Here is an 18370-nt window from a genome sequence, read left to right on the forward strand (position 1 = left end):
CTCGTTGGTGCCCTTTGTTTAGTCACGAGGCGTTAAACGTCGGCGAAAATCGCCGGCGAAATTCGTCCCGGTGTGAACAGGCCTTTAGAGCTGAGATCACAGGAAGTGTAGCGTTTTTGTGTTGACATGTTAAAATCATATATTTAGAGGCAAAGGAGTCAGAGAAACAAGGAAATGTATAGGGACCACAGAGCTCACCTTCCTTAGCGGCCTGCCAGAACTCAAACGCCACTTTGAAAGCCTGAGCCACCGTCAGGGTCACCGCCTGAGCCTGATGGGGAGGGGGGGGAGAAGGAAGAGACCAGAGTGAGGGATGAATAAAACAGGAAGGAAAATCCAGCAGCCAGAGAAGCTCCTGCAGTGATACAAACAGGAACCGACCGCGAACACGGCTTCCCCTGCAGATACACTTCAAGAAAGCACAAGGGAAGCTTCGCAGGGGCTTGTTTGTGTAACGGCGGGGTACGTGGCCTTTTGGCCGCAACTAAATTAGAGAAAAGGCGGAAGGAGAGGGAGTGCCCGGTTCCATCAGAAATCCTCCAGGGATGTGAGAGTGCCAGAAGGGGGACCGCAGCCTCCTCGTACTTCACTCCTCCCTTCTCCTTTAGACAAGCGATGGAAGTGCTGCTCTGTTACAGCCTTCACCGTTTCTTATCAGTACATTCAGACCAAAAAAGGGGAAGTGGGTGTGTTGATGTGAGAGACTAACCTCTTGACAGTGCCACTAGTGTTAGCTCTGCAACGGATACCTTTACAGTCTTGCTGAGGTCACTTCCTGAGATGCTGCTGGACGTCAACAAAAAGTTCAAAAGGTTTTGCCTAAAATAACACAGTTTTAGTGACTCACCATTTTTCTTTTGGTGCAGAGGAAAGCATGACACTCCAGGGTCTCGTTATGCTGGCTTTGGGCAATGTAAGCAAACACTTTGTCATGCATCTTGTCCGCTGTGCAGTATGATATTCTGAAGCAAACAGACAACACAGCAGTGAGAACACAAAATCTGTGTTTTTTAAATCTCAGGATTAATGTATTACTGTGTTAAATCTAATCTGTGTTAAACCCCTAATCTCACCCAGCAGCCTTTAAATTGCTGAAAAGAAGAAAGAAAATTCCTAGCCTTCCTGAACCCAGCTGACAGAGGCCTCCTAACTTCTGTGTCAGCCATCGGGCGCGTTGGCCCGTCTCAGGTGCAGCAGAGGCTTTTAAATCAAGCCATAATGCCCGGCAAATAGCTTTTCTCCACCGTTTGAGCGTGATGTAATTACTTTAATACCGACCCCACAGGCACGCTCGCCAGGTGGAGAGGAGCTGGCGATTCAGTGGAGGATGGAAATAATTACCGTCTGCCATCTGTCCTTCCCCTGTCCTCTGCACACATCCAAACACGCGACAAATCCACGAAAATAAACCACATAAAAAGTATATTGCAGAAAAACTCCGCCAAGGTTTACAAGCAAGTGTTTGAGCTGCAGCCTGTTGAGTTTGTTTAAACAAAATCCATTTTTATTGGCTCCTTGCTTCGTGCCTGCACACCTCCTAAGGCCGAAACGAGAATCTTTTACGATGACTTCAGATAAAGAACTGCACCATTTAATTTGATGTAGATTTTACAGCCTTTTTAACATTCAACACTAAATGTGGCTTCAATTTAGCTAAAATGACAAAAAAAAACAAAAACAAAAAGGAGCTTAGCTTTACTCTCCTCAGTCAAACTGAATTAAGCCGCAGAAAAACAGCCATGACTGACTGCAGAAAACTTTACCTGCAACTTTTTGAAGAAACTATTTAACACAGGTCAATGAATCTTTGGCAAAATGATGGAAATTCCTGTTTCTAGGTGCGCAAACTCATAAAAGTGGAATTTATGAGCAGGCATTCATGCTGGGCTCATAATCCTTCAGCTAATAGAAGTTAGACCAGCGTGCAGACTGTGACAGGAAAGATGGGAATTTACAAGAAAATACTGAATGTGTAAACGCATCACCTGAAGTGGAAGATCACACATGTGGAAATGAAGAACCACATGTCTGATCTTCTGCTTTTTTGATCACCCAGGTACAAACCTTTAGGCACAGAAGCTGTTTGGAGATCATCAGTGCCACAGCAGCAAATGAGAGTTTAATTATAGCTCAGTCCCTTTAGTTCAATGAATGACTGACTTTGGACACAAAGTGCAACCAAACAGTCATTCATTCTCTCAGCGGCTGAAGAAACTGACCTGTATATGGAAATATTTTCAATCAGTTGGTTGGAGGCACTGTCGTAAAGGATGATCCCACGCGGCGACACGGTTAGCGTGACTTTCTGAAGTTTTTTCCCGCTGGCTTTGGCCTGCAAAATAAAAAAAGATCAAAGACGAGATCAAACACAAACCAAAGTAGCCTAGTCATGTTTTATTTTGCATAGTTTGGCCGGCAGTCAAACTACGCAAAACTCAGGAGTGACTTACATAGGATTTTTAAAAAATAAATATTAGCTCATAGATTTACAATTTTCCCACTGGAAACTGGTTGGCTTTTGGCAGTAGTTCCCCACTAACAACCGCTGAGGGCGCTGTAGGTGCAATCAACATTTGATACTGACAGCAACACAGAAGAAGAAGCGCCGCTTAGGCTCAGGTTGTGTCCGACCTCCCACCCTAACCTCCAACTACTAAAAAACGATATAGCCCGGCTTTGCAGTGCCCTGAATTTTAGAAGCAATTTGGAAACCATGCTCACTATTTTTTTAACGACGTCATCAATTTCATCGTCACAGCTCTAGGTGTGAGCACAGCATTACGCCGCGCTTTGCGCAATTGTTCAGAAGAATTGCACTTTTCTCTCAAAAGTGCAACTTATATTTGATTTTCTTGTCTTTATTATGCATTTTTTGGCTACTACAACTACTCTGGAGCCATTTATAGTCTGAAAAATACGGTATGTGTGAAAGAACAGCTTGTATAGAGAAGAGGATGCTGGGTACCCCCCCTCTCCCATTACAACATCCTTTTAGGAGGGCCACTGAAACCAGGCACTGGATTAACCCAAATCAAAGCCTACACCTCCTTATTCAAGCATCTCTGTGTCCTAAAGTCCCCAGTAATGCTGAGGCTAACTTCATTAAGCTGCCAGCTCCAATAACATTAAGCTTCCTCCGCCATGTTAAAGCTGCATGAACAGCGTCCACACGGGCAAAAAGCCTTCTCTAAAAACTGAGCAGGAGTCTCAAGTGGGAGGCGAGGGAGTGGAGTGAAACACTCCGTCTCCACCCATTCATAAGAGGAGAAGGTCAAAGTAACAGAGGAGGGAATCTGCAGAAATGTGGACCTGTATGTTTGTAGAAAACATTTGTGTGATTAGTGTGTACGGTGTGTGTGTGTGTGTGTGTGTGTGTCTTCACTCACTGTTGTTACTATCCTCTTGACAGCGGTGGCAGACACCTCCTCGCCTTTGGGCTGCTCCACCATGGTGACCCCGAGATACTTGAGCTGGAACACCATGCCCTCCAGCAGGGTCTCCCTGGTGTCGGTCCAGTTCTCTGGAAGCTCTGCAAGACGAGAGAACACACACGTCAATGGCACTTGTGCTTCCAATCCATCCTGCAGCAAAGAGAGCTGAGAAATCCTCCCATCATGCATTTCTTCACAGCTTTTCTTCTCACATGCAGTGCTGGACATGACTGCAGCTGGAGGCCTTTACTTAGAAAAGATCGTTTTTGAAGAATGATATTCTTGTCACTGAAACACACAGGTACAGCCTTTTTGGAATATTTTCATTTGGATTTGATAATTACTGAACTTTAATCACAAGTTTAAAACATTCAATTCAGTTGTATGAAGAAATTTGATTAACCCCGTTTCAAACAGATGGATCTTTCTAAACTAAATTTCTACAGATAAATTCCTTTGGGTTTTAACAAAGGTTTGGTGGGTTTTTTAAGTCCAAAAAAGACAAACCAATATCAGATATCGTAAAGAGAGAATAATCCAAATTAAAAAGTGCATTTAGTTATTTTAACTCCTTATAATATCCCAATATTTATATTGAAAAAAAGATAAAAATCCTCTTTTTTCCCTGACAAATCTTTAACCACAACAAGTCGAGGTATTTAGCAAAAATTCCAATATAGATGCAAAAGTGCCGATTATTCTGGAAAGATATGGATCATTTGGGATAAAATAATTTTACAGATATGCAAAAATAAAAATTACAATTTTTTTTTTTTTATCTTAGTTTTATCAACTTACACAAGAGTCTGTAGAACAGATTTACTTCTGAACATTTCATACATTTTTTAAAGCCTTGGTTCATCTTGAAATCATTTCCTCCTGCTTTAATTCCACTTTGGCTCCAAAAAGTTTCTCAACAGGCAACAAAAATCCGCTTAGGAAGAAAAAAAAAGGAAACACCCACAGTTGTGTGTGAAACAGTGATCAGTCCGGGTTGTATATAAAAAAACCTATTTCAGAATCAGAGTCAAAAATCAGAAGTACTTTAATGACCCACACGTAGGAAATGTGTGAGTTACCATAGCAGTAAACATAAGAGAAAATAACATAATATAAAATACACAAAAATCTAAAAAACAAAAATGTTTGTATATTTGATCCACATTTAAGCTAGCTTTTGCCAGTTCAAACATCAAACGTTTCACTGAGAACCTCTAGTTGTATAACAAGACGATCAGGATCAGAGTTTGGAGGCATTTCAAATGTTTGTCCATTGTGACTAACAGAGGGAACTGGAATCCACTCATTTCCTCAAAAGGCCCATCAGCAAAGATCAGCATTAGCAACCATCAAGGCGCTCCGTGGTCCTCATAGCACTTCACCGTCTTCTGAGACTGATGTGCAAAAACCCCCACTCTCAAAGCTCCAATCCCTGCAGGGAGGACAGCGAAAAATAAAGACAATACAGTCATGCGTTCCCCCTTTTTCAGAGTCTAGCCCTATGGAAGTGATGGAAGCCTTGTGCTCCAATATTTCCCTCTGTTCTGTTTTTTATTTTCATTCTTTACTGTAGATAAAATTTGAATGATTAAAAAGAAGCTTTAGATTCTTCATTTCCTCAATACCTTGTTTATGATCATGAAAAATTACAGCTACTTTAGAATTCTGAGCACACATAAAGGTACATGACTTTCCACACCTTTCAAAAAAATATGCTTTGTTAAAATGGTTTTAAATGACCCTAAAGACAGAAAACTAAATTATAAATCTTTCTTGATGTATTTTTTTGGGTTCCCAGCTTGGGATAACATATCATTAAAGAGATGCAGAACATTTGCAAATGGCAGCAGAATCCAAACCTATAATAATCTTTTCTTCCATCGCCAAACCAAGCAGCCTGGGAGTAGTTACAGAGAATGACTTTTAATGGCCCAAATGCAGCTGTGACCAAGCCCATTCTTAAGTAAAGGGTGTGTCTGCCAGTGAACACCCATAGATAGGCTTTGAGCTCCTCAGTCATGGAAACAGTTCGTCCTCCTTGGATAAATACCACTTAAAGCGACAATCTGTGGACGAGAGTCTCCATGCTGCTAAAAAAGGTTCGCATGAAGAGAAGTCGCTCTGAAGACACTAAAACAACAAACATTAAGAACTTAAAGCTTGTTCAAAAAGCCTCAGTGGCCATCTGGTACCACTGCTGCACGCTCCTCGGGTTCTGATGAGGCCAGTCTCTACCGACTTTCAGCTGTTCTTTAAAATCAAACGCAGTGTGTGATTTATGGTTTGCAGCAGACGTGTCAGTCACGCACCATTGGTGTGTGGTGATCCTAAAAACATTCCGGCAGCATTCAACACCAGTGCCTGAAGGAGGGAAACCTCAAACTGAAGTTCATCGGTACTGTAGGTATTTCTGTTTAGACTGGGTTTTTTTTTCAACAATCAAACTTGCCATTTTTGACTTGATTTGCTCTCTTTAAAAAGGAAAAAAAGCTGAAACATCTCAGGGCAAAGTCAAGAACTTCCACAGCCTTTTTATAAGATACCAAGTATTTAAGTTTTGCCTGAAAGAATGCAGAAAACCCAGATTACAAAACACGGGGGGGGGGGGGGGGGGGGGGGGGGTCAACTACAACCGACTAAAAATGAGGCATGAGAATCTCTGGCTTTCTCCCAAAGGGAATGCATGAGCCAGGATTAATGTAAAAAAAAAAGCAAACATTAAAGACTCACTCCAATCATCTTTTGATCTACTGTTCTGTAAAAGTGTCCCAGAGGTCTTTTAATTATGATGATGCCGTTTTCAGAGAGAATCAAAAAACCTTTCGTTTTCTAGGACATAGTTTCTGCAGAGCGGAAGGAAAATCACATCTGAGTTGTGGGCAGGATTGTTGGCGCAGAGGAAGCCCACTCGCACTTTCCATCCTCCATCTGTTTACACTCTCTCCCCATTGCTTACAGCCCCAAACAACCCCAAACTAACATTAGTGATGCAACAAAATCGGTGAGCAATATCGTAGCTGAACCAACTGCCAGTTCAGACGAGGAAAATGCAGATGTTCATGGATCTATTTGTCTACAAGTGGATGCATCAGAATGGAGCACAGCTTGTTACCCTCTGGTTGTAGTTTGTACTTGACATCTACAAGCTTTTTCAAAGAGCTTTTTTCGTCTGCTTCTGATTCACTACAGTCTGAATGATGAAATACTCTAGTTTTCTTTAGAGTGGGTCTTTAAAATCAGACTGAGTCGATTGATAGCTACCATGATAGACCCCCAACCAGTCAATTAGCGCCATTTATGTGCTCAACTTTAAAAAGTGACAAAAAAGTGCTGCCAGAAAATGTTTATGGCCTTTTAAGCCTTAAAATCCTTGTTTTCCACTAAAAGAGGCAACAGATTAATATATTGCCAAAACCATTTTAAGCACCGACTTGGACTGAAAATGATGAGACGGTAAACAAAAATCTTTCATTAAAAAATGAGTAGCTTGTTCTCAGATTAATGTGGAGCCTCAGAAGGATTCCAATTATTTTCCACATTGGTAATCTCTGGCTGAACTCAGGTAATCATCCCACCACAAACACAGACCCCCCCCCTCCACCACAGCTCCATGCAGCCACAGAGATAATTACAGTAACAGCTGAGGCTCTGCAGTTCTGGCTGGACAAAGCGTTTACTCGGGTGACACTCCCTGCAAATAAGCTGCAGCCAGCAGGTGAGAGGTGGTTTGGCAAGTGGCAGGGGATTCAAGAGGGCAGAAAGCTGTGCTCGTCAGAGGTGTGAGGATGTAGCAGCCAGAGGTCGTATTGCTCTGGCTTCAGATTCGTGAGCCAAAGCATTTTCTGGAATCAGAACAGGTAAGTCTGGTGAATTCTTCAAATAATAGTTCAAAAATAAAAACTGCACAACCCAAATACAAAGGCTCTTATTGGCACAAGAAAGGAAGCAACAACAAGGGTTTATGGGTAAGAAATAAAGAGTCTAAAGTGAGGATGTTCCTCAAAACAACCCAGTTGGTCCATTAAAAGCTATCTCTACCTTCAGCCCGAAGAGAAGTGAATGAAAAATTCGTTTTGGTGTTTTTTCTGATGATAGACGACATACAGAAAGAAAATTATGCTTTAAACTGCATATCTGAGTGTTTCTATATGCAAATCATTGTGAATAAGGAGCAGACGAAAAAATGCAATATGGAAAAGATTCTTTGTGACGTAGAAAATACACTGGACGGGCCACAAGCTCCCCACTCCGCACTGCAACAAGAAGGGGAAGAGGGTGCGGGGTTGCCCCGCATCAAGGGTCCCGCCCACAACTCAGAAGCCAATTTCTAATAAACTACTGCAGCTCTGCAGAAACTATGTCCTAGAAAACAACACAGGTTTTTGGATTTTTGCATGATAAGTAAAAGACCACTAGGAAAACTTTGAAAATAGTTCAAAAAATTGTCGGAATGGGTCTTTCCTTTATAACACTTTAAATATGTATGCAAAGCTAGTCAATGTATTTGATGTAGTTTGTTTAGAATTATCCAATATGTCAAATGTCAGTGTTCATAAGAGGTCCAACATCTGATGAGGTTGTGGAAACCTTTCAGAAGTAACGGAGGACTTTAAGTCAAGTTCAACAGAAGGGATTGCTTATAGTCTGTTTGCCTTAATTAGTTTTCTAAAAGTTGAGTAAAAAAAAGAACGAAAGACAACGCTACTAAAGTCTACACGCGCTTCATAAACGTCTCTGGCAGCTCTGTGGTCGTTTTCTTTTAGATTGAGCTTTTCATGCCATCGAGTGTTTGGATGCCTTAAGCCTGATTGACTGCACTGTTAACACAGCAACAGCTGACAGCAGGATGAAAGGAAAGAGGACTTCTTGCCAACATTTACGGACAGCGCTCTTATCGCGCCAGCTCAGATGCACCCGAGCACAGCGGATGACCTGTTCTTTGAGTCAGACTCACAGAGATGATTAACAATATTTAACAGAACCCATTAATGTTCCAACAAGATCCGAAGAAAAAGTGGGCTTTGTTTTTTTCTTTTGACGGACACCCTCCTACAAGAGACACCAGATTAGTCTTCATGTGAGAAGATGAGTAAGCTGCTGCAACGCTGTCAGTTACAGATTACACACCATATCATGGCTAAGCTGTGGAGACGGCCAGACTTGAGAAGGAAAACTGCCAATCAAGTTCTTTTTAAACACACCTTGTATTTTGAGTCACTCCAAAGTTTGAAAATTAAAAAAAGAAAAATCAACAAAGGCTATGACACAGCAGGTCCGCTTGTGGTAACCTAGTAGTTTGATAAACCGGAACCAACCACAAAGAAAGGGCATTCTCTGTAAGAATCTTAGGGGTGACGCATTATTTATAAGCGCAGACCCTAAACGTTACAAAGAAATAAACAACATTTCTAAAAAAGAAATAATTCCTAAGCATTACAATTTATATGAGCTTTTTATTCAGGTTCATCCATCTAAAGCAGGCAACTTGATTTGATGTTTCCCCCTCCTTGCCAATAGGTTTCCCCAATTCTGAAATACAGGGTTTGGAAAGTTTCTATGGACTAGGAAGACATGACGCCTCATTCAGTTGATCAGGAAATTCAGACACAAACAAAAAGTTGGTTACAGGTTGACCCGGTCTCTCTGATCCAACTTTGCATCTTAACCAGATTGAAAGGATGGTTTGAGTGAGACATAAATAAAAGAAACCATTTTTGTTAAAAAACAAATGAACTTAATAAAAATGGAAAACTTGGGTTCTATCTTCCATTGGTCCAACAAGACCCAATAAGCTGATTTCACCCAGAGGACCCCAGCTAAGGACAAAAGAACTTACAAAGACCTGAAACCATTTTGACTTTTGATAATCCATTTGGATATTTCTCCTCACCTGCACACTCTTCGACCCGCCCAGTGACCAACAATTTAAGGATTCATATGCTCACCAGTTGCATCCTTTGTTCATCTTGTTCTTACAGCTCGTTCAAGACCAGACTTCCAAAAATCTGCACTTCTGGATTAATATAACTTCACATTCCATAGAAGGGGTCATACCCTCCTAGAGGCATATAAACCAGCTCTGTTACCACGGTATTATAGAATCAAGAAACCTTTGCAGAGAACAATCTTTAAAAATAAAAGATCAATCAACCCCAGAGGACTGCTTTTTTAACTTCAACGTCGTATCATGATCAAGGCATAATCTTTCTTTGATCAAAAAGGGAACAGAAAACAACCGCGTTAATATCATCGTTAGGTGCAATATTTATGTGATTTCTCTGTTTGTTTGTGTCCTGTGGATTTTATTTTGCTAACCAAGAGCTCAGACTTGTTTGATTTGCTCCTTTAATGGGTCCGGGGCGTTCCTCGTGTTGCAGAGGATGAAAGTTGCTGCTGATGCCGTTTGTTCTGTTTCAGCCCATCCATTCTTAGATAGATTTTGTTAAACGTCGTCTTTGTGAGGCAAAAACCAGAAACAGATAATGGATCAACTAAAATTCAATCCTTTTTTCCTTTTAAGACATAAAGTTATGCTTTGAAGGACACGTGTGGATTGTTTAAAATTCGTTTATGCATAATGTTCACAAGTTCATTTTATGTACCTCACAAAAAATGTATCGTCTCGACTAAATTAATTAGGATAAAAAAGTTTTTTTGCTTTATTCCAAAAGATTAATGAGTTTTTCTAGACAACTTGACAGTTTAGCTATAAACATTTATCCAAATCACCGCAAATATTTCTCTACAGCCATAAAAAAAATGAATACAAAATATTTAAATATTTCTATATTCTTTTTTTTTAGTTGAAAGGAAAAAGGGAACTGTGATGCCTGACAAGTAACAGAATCTCAATTCTCAGGTTGGTTAAAGCTGAGCAGCTCTCTTCTTCTGTGTCTTTTTAACAGAATCCCTTTGGACGATTTGACTTTAGCTTTGAACAAAAGTAGCACTACTTGTTCTACAGACGGTGACGCTTTGTTCAAGCCGCATCAAAGTCAGCTTTGCACCAAGCAAACAGAAAGATAGCCAGTAAATTTTGACGGCTAACAGAAATTAGCTTACTACTTTCTGTCTGTTGGCAACATTTCTACGCTGGGTCTGATCGGACAGGCGTGTTCAAAGTCTGGCCTGTGGGGCAAAAGTGACCCTCATTCAAATTTCCGCTGGCCTAAAAGTTCCTGTCATAAAATCAATATGTGGCACCCAGCACTTTCTAAGAACTGTGTTTAGGATTTCTTGACTATGATTATCTAAATTCTGTTTCGAGCCGTCGTAAACCTGCGACATCACTGTTGCTGGACCCTTCTGTGACTCTTCCGAACCTATTTCTACAACTGTAAATAATGAAAAGGAACATTTAAAGAACAAGCCACCAAGACAAGTTGAAACTGGAGTATTTTTGTGAAATACAAAATACCTGTCCGTGTTTTGTACTTCTACATAAGAAACCATGCATTTCTTGTTCATGTGATTTAAACTGGTAGGTTTACAGTGAGCATTTAACACTGAATAATATGTAACATTTCATGTGAACTGAAATGTCATGTCTGTATGGAATTATTGTGATGCTGGAAGATGTAGCCACATTTCATCCGCAATCTTCTCACTGATGGAAGGAGGTCTCCGCCCAATATCTCTCCTTCCATGGCCCATTCATCCTCTGCCTTATACGGCTCAGTCGTCCTGTCCCCTTTTCTAAAAAATAAAAAAAGCAGCCCCAAATCATGATGTTTCCACCCCCATGCTTCACAGTGGGTATGGTGTTTTGGGGATGTAACTAAGCATTCTTCCCCCTCCCAACACGGTAAGTGGCACTTATACCCAAAATTTCCATTTTGGTGTAGTTCAAACAGGTGACATTGATACGGGCACTGAGTGGAGGATAGATGACCTTCTTAAAGAAGTAGCGACACGTCTGTGAGGAACAGAATTGTTGTTTGTTTGTGGAGCTAAATACTTCATTGCAAAAACATCACACAAATACATTCAATGGGATTTCTTGGATTGTTTTTTTTTTTTTTTACATTCTATTGCTCACAGTTGAAGTGTATCTATGACGGAAATTACATACCTCTCTTATTTTTTGAAGTGAGTCAAGTTGCAGAATGTTTGATAAATGCGTTTTTGTCCCTCTGTACGTACACATATATACACACACACACACACATATATTTATAATCAATGTGATCAAACTGCTGTGAATGTGAAATACTGATTAAGAACATGGCTTATCTGGATAAGAACTTTAGTCTAGATGGGATGTGAACATGACCATGTCATATGCAGCATATGACCCTGTTTAGGATGAGATCTGAATATTGGCATGTGCTTCCAAATGTAGGAAAAGCCTCTGGGCTGGGTGCAGTGAGAATACATCTGACCTCCAAACAACAAATCAAGTCAAGTGGTTGAAGACAAGGTCAGTCAGAGTCTAAAGCGAAAGGAGCAGGCGACACCCACAAAAGGAAGCAGCTCAGTTACAGTTAGATTCACACAAACAGATGATCTGCACTTACTCTGAAACACTATTTAAAAACAAATAACCTCACTGTTTTTTTAAAAAGTGTTTGAAAGGGAAACACGCATTTAAAATGACATCATATAAATAATTTCAAATGACTTGTTTGGCTAAATTTCAAATGTAAATATCAAAATCATAGCTTTCAACGTCAATATTGTGAGATGTCTTGTTTCTGACGACCTTTAAGAAACACAATCTTGTACATCTAAGAAACAACAAAAGAAACAGAAACATGAAAAAAGAAAAGAAACCTTAATCCAGATCACCCAGAGCAAAGGCGTGACTCATGTCAGCTCAGAATGACAATACTCCCAGGACAGCACAGGTCAAACTAGTTTGTTGAAACTATTTCTATAGGTTTTTCAGACTTCCCAAATGGGATTCAACATTTCCTAAAAAAAAGATGTTTTCTCAAATAAGGAATTTTAAAACATCTTATGGGATAAAAGCAACGATTTACATCTCATCTTAGTGTAACTAGATAAGATATTTCCAAATAAATATTGTATCAAACCGATTACAATCAAGACAAATCGGGCTTGATTAGATTCGGATGACAGAAAGTTGATGGGCACAGCACATATTTAATGCTTCAAACCAGTCTAACCGTGCTACCAAAAACGATGCCAGTCTGTTCTGTTCAGTCCAGTGGTGGAAGCAAGAGAATGCACAACCATCATTAATCCCTAATGGCATGTCATTATGGGAAAAGGCTGAGAAGAAGATAAAGAGAGCAGCTGTTTTAAAGGGAATTATAGTCCGCATAAGCCTGCAAAGTTCTCCCAACGTCAGCTTCTGTTGAAACAAAGCTTCACATATTATCGAACAGCCATGGTCAAAGTCCCCTAAAGTACACAAAGGCATGTCCACAAATAACCACAGAGGGTCAGGCAGTGATGAAGTCACGTTAAGTCAACAGTCAGTGGGGTCTTCCACTGATTATCATGTGACCTCTTTTTTTCTTCATCTGGAGAAAACAGGATGTTTCTCTTCTTACGGACCAGCAGCAGCAGTTTTCTTAAACATCAACGCTGGAACATTTCCAAATACAGATCGCACTCATCAGCATTTGGTTTGAAAACCGTCCAAATCAATTTGGGAAGGATTTGCAGAGGATAAGAGTCTTATACTTCCACGTCCCAACACTGAAACACGTGTCTAGCAGTATTGGCTGAATCCACTCAAAGGAGGACAGTGAGGAGAGGAGAAAAATGAGGGTCATGCCAGCGAGGAATTAAAGCTCATGTCCAGCAGAGGCCAGAATGTACTAACAGCAGGAATCCGGGTTATGAAACGGATCCCTTCCATGCTTCGCTCACAGGCGTGCCAAACGGGAGGGGCTGGATTGTATGGCAACTGTGAAGACGTGAACTGCTTCCTTAGTGTGCATCACTTGTTAAGCAAACATCCCTTTAAACACTTTGAGGACGCGATCTGTAGCCTGATTTATGAGCTGCACTGTGAGGCGGCTCAAAACAAAAGGATGGGGATCAGTCATGTAGAGCACAACAGAGCAGCGGCGTCAAGCACCATTCATCAGAAATCAATGGACTGCGGTCAGAGAGATGTGACGGTCGGTTCATTGACAGTAAAACCAATCCACCATCAGAGTAATGAGAGTTCTGAAAAGAAACTTTTTCAAAGGCCGAAAACTTCTTAAAAGTGTAGAAACAAGTTTCCTACAGTCTTAAGTCGCCTTCTTTAGGTTTTATGAATGTATTCGAAGCACTAAATGACAGATGTGACTAAAGCTCAAAAGTCCTGTTTATTTGTGAAGGTAGAACACATGAAAGATTAAATACATGGGTGAAGGAGTCTGGACGAGCCAAAGAAGAACAAAAGACGTTTCGCTTTTGCGCCATGTTTACCTTTTTTTGTGGAGGTGCAAACAAGTAGACTGTATTGACAAACTGATGCGTTAAACAAGACCAAACTTTTTGCAAAGAAAGCCAGATTTGATGAGGTAAAAAAGTGTGAGGGCCAACCAATCACCTTGCTTTTTTTACCCTTCGTGATAACATTAAATGCAAATGAACTATTTAACGTCATTTTTATTGCAAGGGAATACCTTTCATTTTCTTTGTATTAAACAAAAATACATCTATGTACATTTTTCCCAAATTACTGTGGAAAAACCACCGTGGTTTGATCAGAAAACAAATTCTGTTCCTGTCATTCGGCTCTTTAGGCTCTAATGGTCAAGTAGCCACAGGTTTTCAACGGCTCCTGGTGGAATTTAGCCAGAATCAAGAAATCGTACACAGTTCTTAGAAGCTGCTGAGGGCAACATATTATTCATTTTACGACAGCAGCCCGCAGACCTGTGAAAATGTGAACACAGGCTGGATTTTGCCCACGCGCCGGACTTTGGACATGCCCACATTGAAGTGAGCTGAAGTTAACATGGACGGAGCCGTTTGTGTCGTTAGGATGGATGGAGAGGTGATCAGTCAGAGTGCGTAAGCAAAGTCTTACCTTTGACTGCTAAATCGGCTTGTCATAGATATATATCTGGGATTTTTTTTGTACTCCCCTAGGAAGAGGATTAGAAACATTTTTGAAATAGGCTTAAATTTGCAAACGCCTATTTAATAAGCATTTGTAGTGTGTAAGTGCTACAAAATTCAAGTCGCTTTTTAGAGGAATTGAGTGACTTTACTGACTGATAAGATGCCATCTGACTCAAACCTATACTTTCTGGGATGAAGATGGACAGAGGAGCACTGATGCAGCTGCTTCAACAGTGGTGATCCAAAAAGCCAAAAGACACCCACCCATGAGCAAACACTGACATGTTCTCTAAGGGGGGGGGGGGTTCTCCTGTAGTACTTTATTTGGTTCTCTCAACCTTGGTTAAAGCTGTTCAGTAGCTCAGAGAGGATTAAAATAGAGGAAGTGGAATTCAATGGGACACTGAATGTCCAACAATACAACAAATTCCAGGGTGAGGTCCAGGATCCAAATGTAAGCGGTGACTACTACACTTAAAGCTACTCTGGGCATTTTAGGGGACATCTACAAAAAAGAATGCATAGATGTCCATATGTGGAGACATAGGGCTATTGAGCATTACAGAAATTGCTTCTTATCAAGAAAGTAAACTCATTTTTGAGCGATACTTCCTTTTTAAAATAAACGGTGGTTTCTGGATGATTATTCTAAGAAAAATAAAGTCAAGACCTAGAGGTTCCACTTCTAAAAGCAGAACTTAAGTCTAAGACTTGCAGCTTAAAAATACACAAAAAAAATAAAACATAATTATTGTTTTTGATCTTAAAAAAAAAAATCAAATCAATTGGCAAAATAGATAAGTGCAGTGGAGCATCTGATCTGTAATTGTGGCCTATCAAAATACATTGTTTGTTGCAAGTCCCATGTTCACAGGCATGTTGATCCTCTGTCAGCTGAAGCCAAAGACACACACGCATCTGCTGTCCTTCAAGAGGAAGCGTCCGTGACACAGCATGAAGGAGGCTCAATCTCCACGCAGAACCAGACTGCGTCACATCCAACAGGGTCATAAATCAGTGAGGATTTCACAGCACCATAAAGGATTTCTGCAGGAAGCAATCTCCATCACCTCCTTGCAGGTCGTCTTAGATGACTCTGTGCAGGTTGCACTGGAGTTCAGATGCTTGAAGCTTCTAAACTTCCATAAGTATTCATGTATGAATGTGAAAAATAAAAACAAATATCAAATTTCTGGACTTACTACCAAATCAAATCATACACTGCTGGTCACTGAGGTATAAAAGTTAAATAGACTGATCCACTTATGTGTTTTTAGTGCAGGTAGGGTTTGTCTTTGAAAATCCCTCATCACTCCGATCATCTGTTGTTCTATTGTAAAAGCATTCCAACTGGTCTTTTAATAATGCTTATGTCGTTTTTGGCCAAAATTTAAAAAGAACTGTCATTTTCTAGAACATAGTTTCTGCAGAGCAACAGTAGTTCATCCAAAATTCACCTCTAATTTGTGGGTGGGCTGTTGGCGTGGAAAAAGCCTGTCCGCACTACCCAACATCCATCTGTTTCCATGTCTTCCCACCAGCTTTGAGTCCCTCACAACCCCTAACATTACCTGAGCCACCGGAGAAATACTCAGAAATGCAATTTTGAGCTAAAATTTCTTTATGTGTCCTCCATCATTAGAAAAAAATGCTTCAAGGTCTTGTTTAAAAAAAACAACAAAACTATTTTCATTGCAGTGGGGCTTTAAAAAAAATGCTCATATACCTAAAAAGTCTGTTTCACATCATTTTCTCCAATGGAAATAGGAACTAACTGGACGTTAGAAGAAGGAAATGTAAGGCGGTGTACAGTCAGCAGAAAAAATAAAGATGTTTATGAATATAACCTGTGCTGACATGCAGAAATGACACCCTGAAAAGCAAAAAGAACAAAAACAATAAAATAATGACAATGACAGATGAAAAAGAAATAAATTAGCTGCTATATCGGTTGAAGATTGAAATGAGAAATCCTTTGATGACGCCACTATAACCCGAGTACAAACCCATAACTTAACAGATCAGTCCACAGATGACAAAGAAACCGGGACGACAGAAAGACACAGGAATGCATGCTGAGTGTGTGTGTGGACACATGAGATGACTCACTGCATTTGTTGTCTGAATGTCATAGCTGAGCTTAAGGGAGGTTGTGACTTTTGCCACAAAAACAACACAAAGTAAACCTGAGCCTGAGCTCCCAGCACAGTGTGATTGATTACTGTGCCTGATCAGATGTTGATGGACTGATAACCCCGCAACAGCCTCCAAGGGGCAAGGGGGGCACATAAAGCATCGATTGCCCTGGGTGGCACGTGCAACAGTACCACTGTCGCCCATTGTCTCTAGGAGAGGGAAACACAATCACAGCAGAGGCATGGACACTGGGGACATCTCTCTCTTTAACAAACATGAAAGAGCTGCTCAGCTTGTTGTTCAAATACAATTGGAAATAAATAAATAAACTTAAATCTGGCAGCAGCACCCCGATGTGATCACACAACGCCATAAATATTTCACCAAATAATAGACGAGAGAGCTTTAAAAATGAAGGGAATCAGAAACCACCCCAACATCCTGTATCGCCTAGCAACAGTGCGTTGCTAGGATGGCACAAGCTCGCGACCACTCTGCCTTCCTTCGGTTCGGGAGCCTCTGTTGAATATTTTCAGCCCTGTTTGAACGGGCAAACAAAATGTTGACAGGAGCATTTAAACTTTGGTTTTTCAACCACTTGAGGAGTGTCACTTTTTGCACTAAAGGCATCATGACGAGGGCTAACACTTCGAGAGTCTCTGGTTCAACAGCCGAAACATTTCCGACTGTACTTGTGCGGAAGAAAACACCCCGCGCGCGCACACACCGTTCAGTGACTGGCCTTTAAAGATGAATTACGCTGGTTAAGGTTAGCTGCTTCGGGAAAGCTAGCTTACTTTAGCTAAGTCTTAAGTTAGCTATGGTTGAAACAACTTAAGAGCTAAATGTCAGCACGCGCGCGGACCCACCGAACACTTACTTTTATGTCTGCCCGAACCCCAGCTCTGTTTGGCGATACTGGGACTCCGTATGATCGCCCTCCCAGCGGATTTTAAAGCGTCCATTATCGTAAACCGAAAAGTGGAGCAAAAGAGCTCGACGAGGGTCTCCGTCGACTCGAATCAGTCCCTCCCGGTCAGAACAGCAGCAGCCCCGCGTCCAAACTTTTCTTCATCTGCTTTCGTCGGGTAGGTCGGTTTCAGCCGATGGCAGATTACCATGCTCGTACTCTGGGCGGCGTCATGTATGTAAATGAACCGGATAAGGTGCGTGACGCCCGGCTTTTTGTGACACACGAACGGATTCGGCTCCGAACGGGCGGAGCGGCGGATGTTGTTCCTGTCAGGGTTCGTCTCAGCGCCTCGTGCGACGATGCGGCGTGTGGGGGGCGGGGTCAGATTACAGAAATGACTGGATTCCAGCAGAAAAGTGTTATTTGTTCAGCATACTTTTAAATAAAGGTTTTTTTCCCCCAAAAAAAGTGCATTTCATCAAAAGTCCCTCTAACGTTTCTAAAGGCAAATTTGTCTTTGCATATTCGGTCCTCACAGTTTATTACATGAACAGCAAAGTCAGATTTCCTTTTAAAAAAAACGTTTTTATTGGTTTATTTAAAAAAAAAAATAGTGTCTTTTTAGCACATCTGTCTGGTCAGCAGAAGCAGATTCAGTCTGGAGGGGATGGGGGGCTTTTGTTGGAACTATTTATCTGAGAGGAAAAGAAAGACACAGATAAACACTGAAAAACAATAATAAAAGAAAAAAAAGTAAGTTAGTAACTAAAACAATGAGAGAGCAGGAAGAAGACAAGCACAAGAACACTGGAATGTCTATAACTTGACAAAAGATGCGTTTGCAGCTGTAAAAGGATGC

The 18370-nt window shown here is 40.9% G+C and overlaps 1 protein-coding gene across 4 annotated transcripts in view; it reads right to left on the minus strand.

The window, feature by feature from the left end:
• The window catches only part of ldlrap1b (low density lipoprotein receptor adaptor protein 1b), a 31797-nt gene extending 13873 nt beyond the window's left edge, over window positions 1–17924 (minus strand). For all 4 annotated transcript variants that reach the window (XM_011490533.4, XM_020713455.3, XM_004082397.5 and 1 more), the window contains exons 1-5: window positions 17479–17924; window positions 3387–3529; window positions 2220–2332; window positions 848–962; window positions 199–271 (exon numbers count right to left, since the gene is read on the minus strand). In XM_011490533.4, the coding sequence (XP_011488835.1) occupies window positions 199–271; window positions 848–962; window positions 2220–2332; window positions 3387–3529; window positions 17479–17563 (529 nt within the window). In that variant the 5' untranslated portion in view covers window positions 17564–17924. The remainder of the gene's footprint in view (window positions 1–198; window positions 272–847; window positions 963–2219; window positions 2333–3386; window positions 3530–17478) is intronic.
• Window positions 17925–18370: the final 446 nt, after the last annotated feature.

This window comes from Oryzias latipes, chromosome 22, assembly GCF_053564925.1.
Source record: "Oryzias latipes strain Hd-rR chromosome 22, Olatipes_Hd-rR_3.1".
NCBI lineage: Eukaryota > Metazoa > Chordata > Actinopteri > Beloniformes > Adrianichthyidae > Oryzias > Oryzias latipes.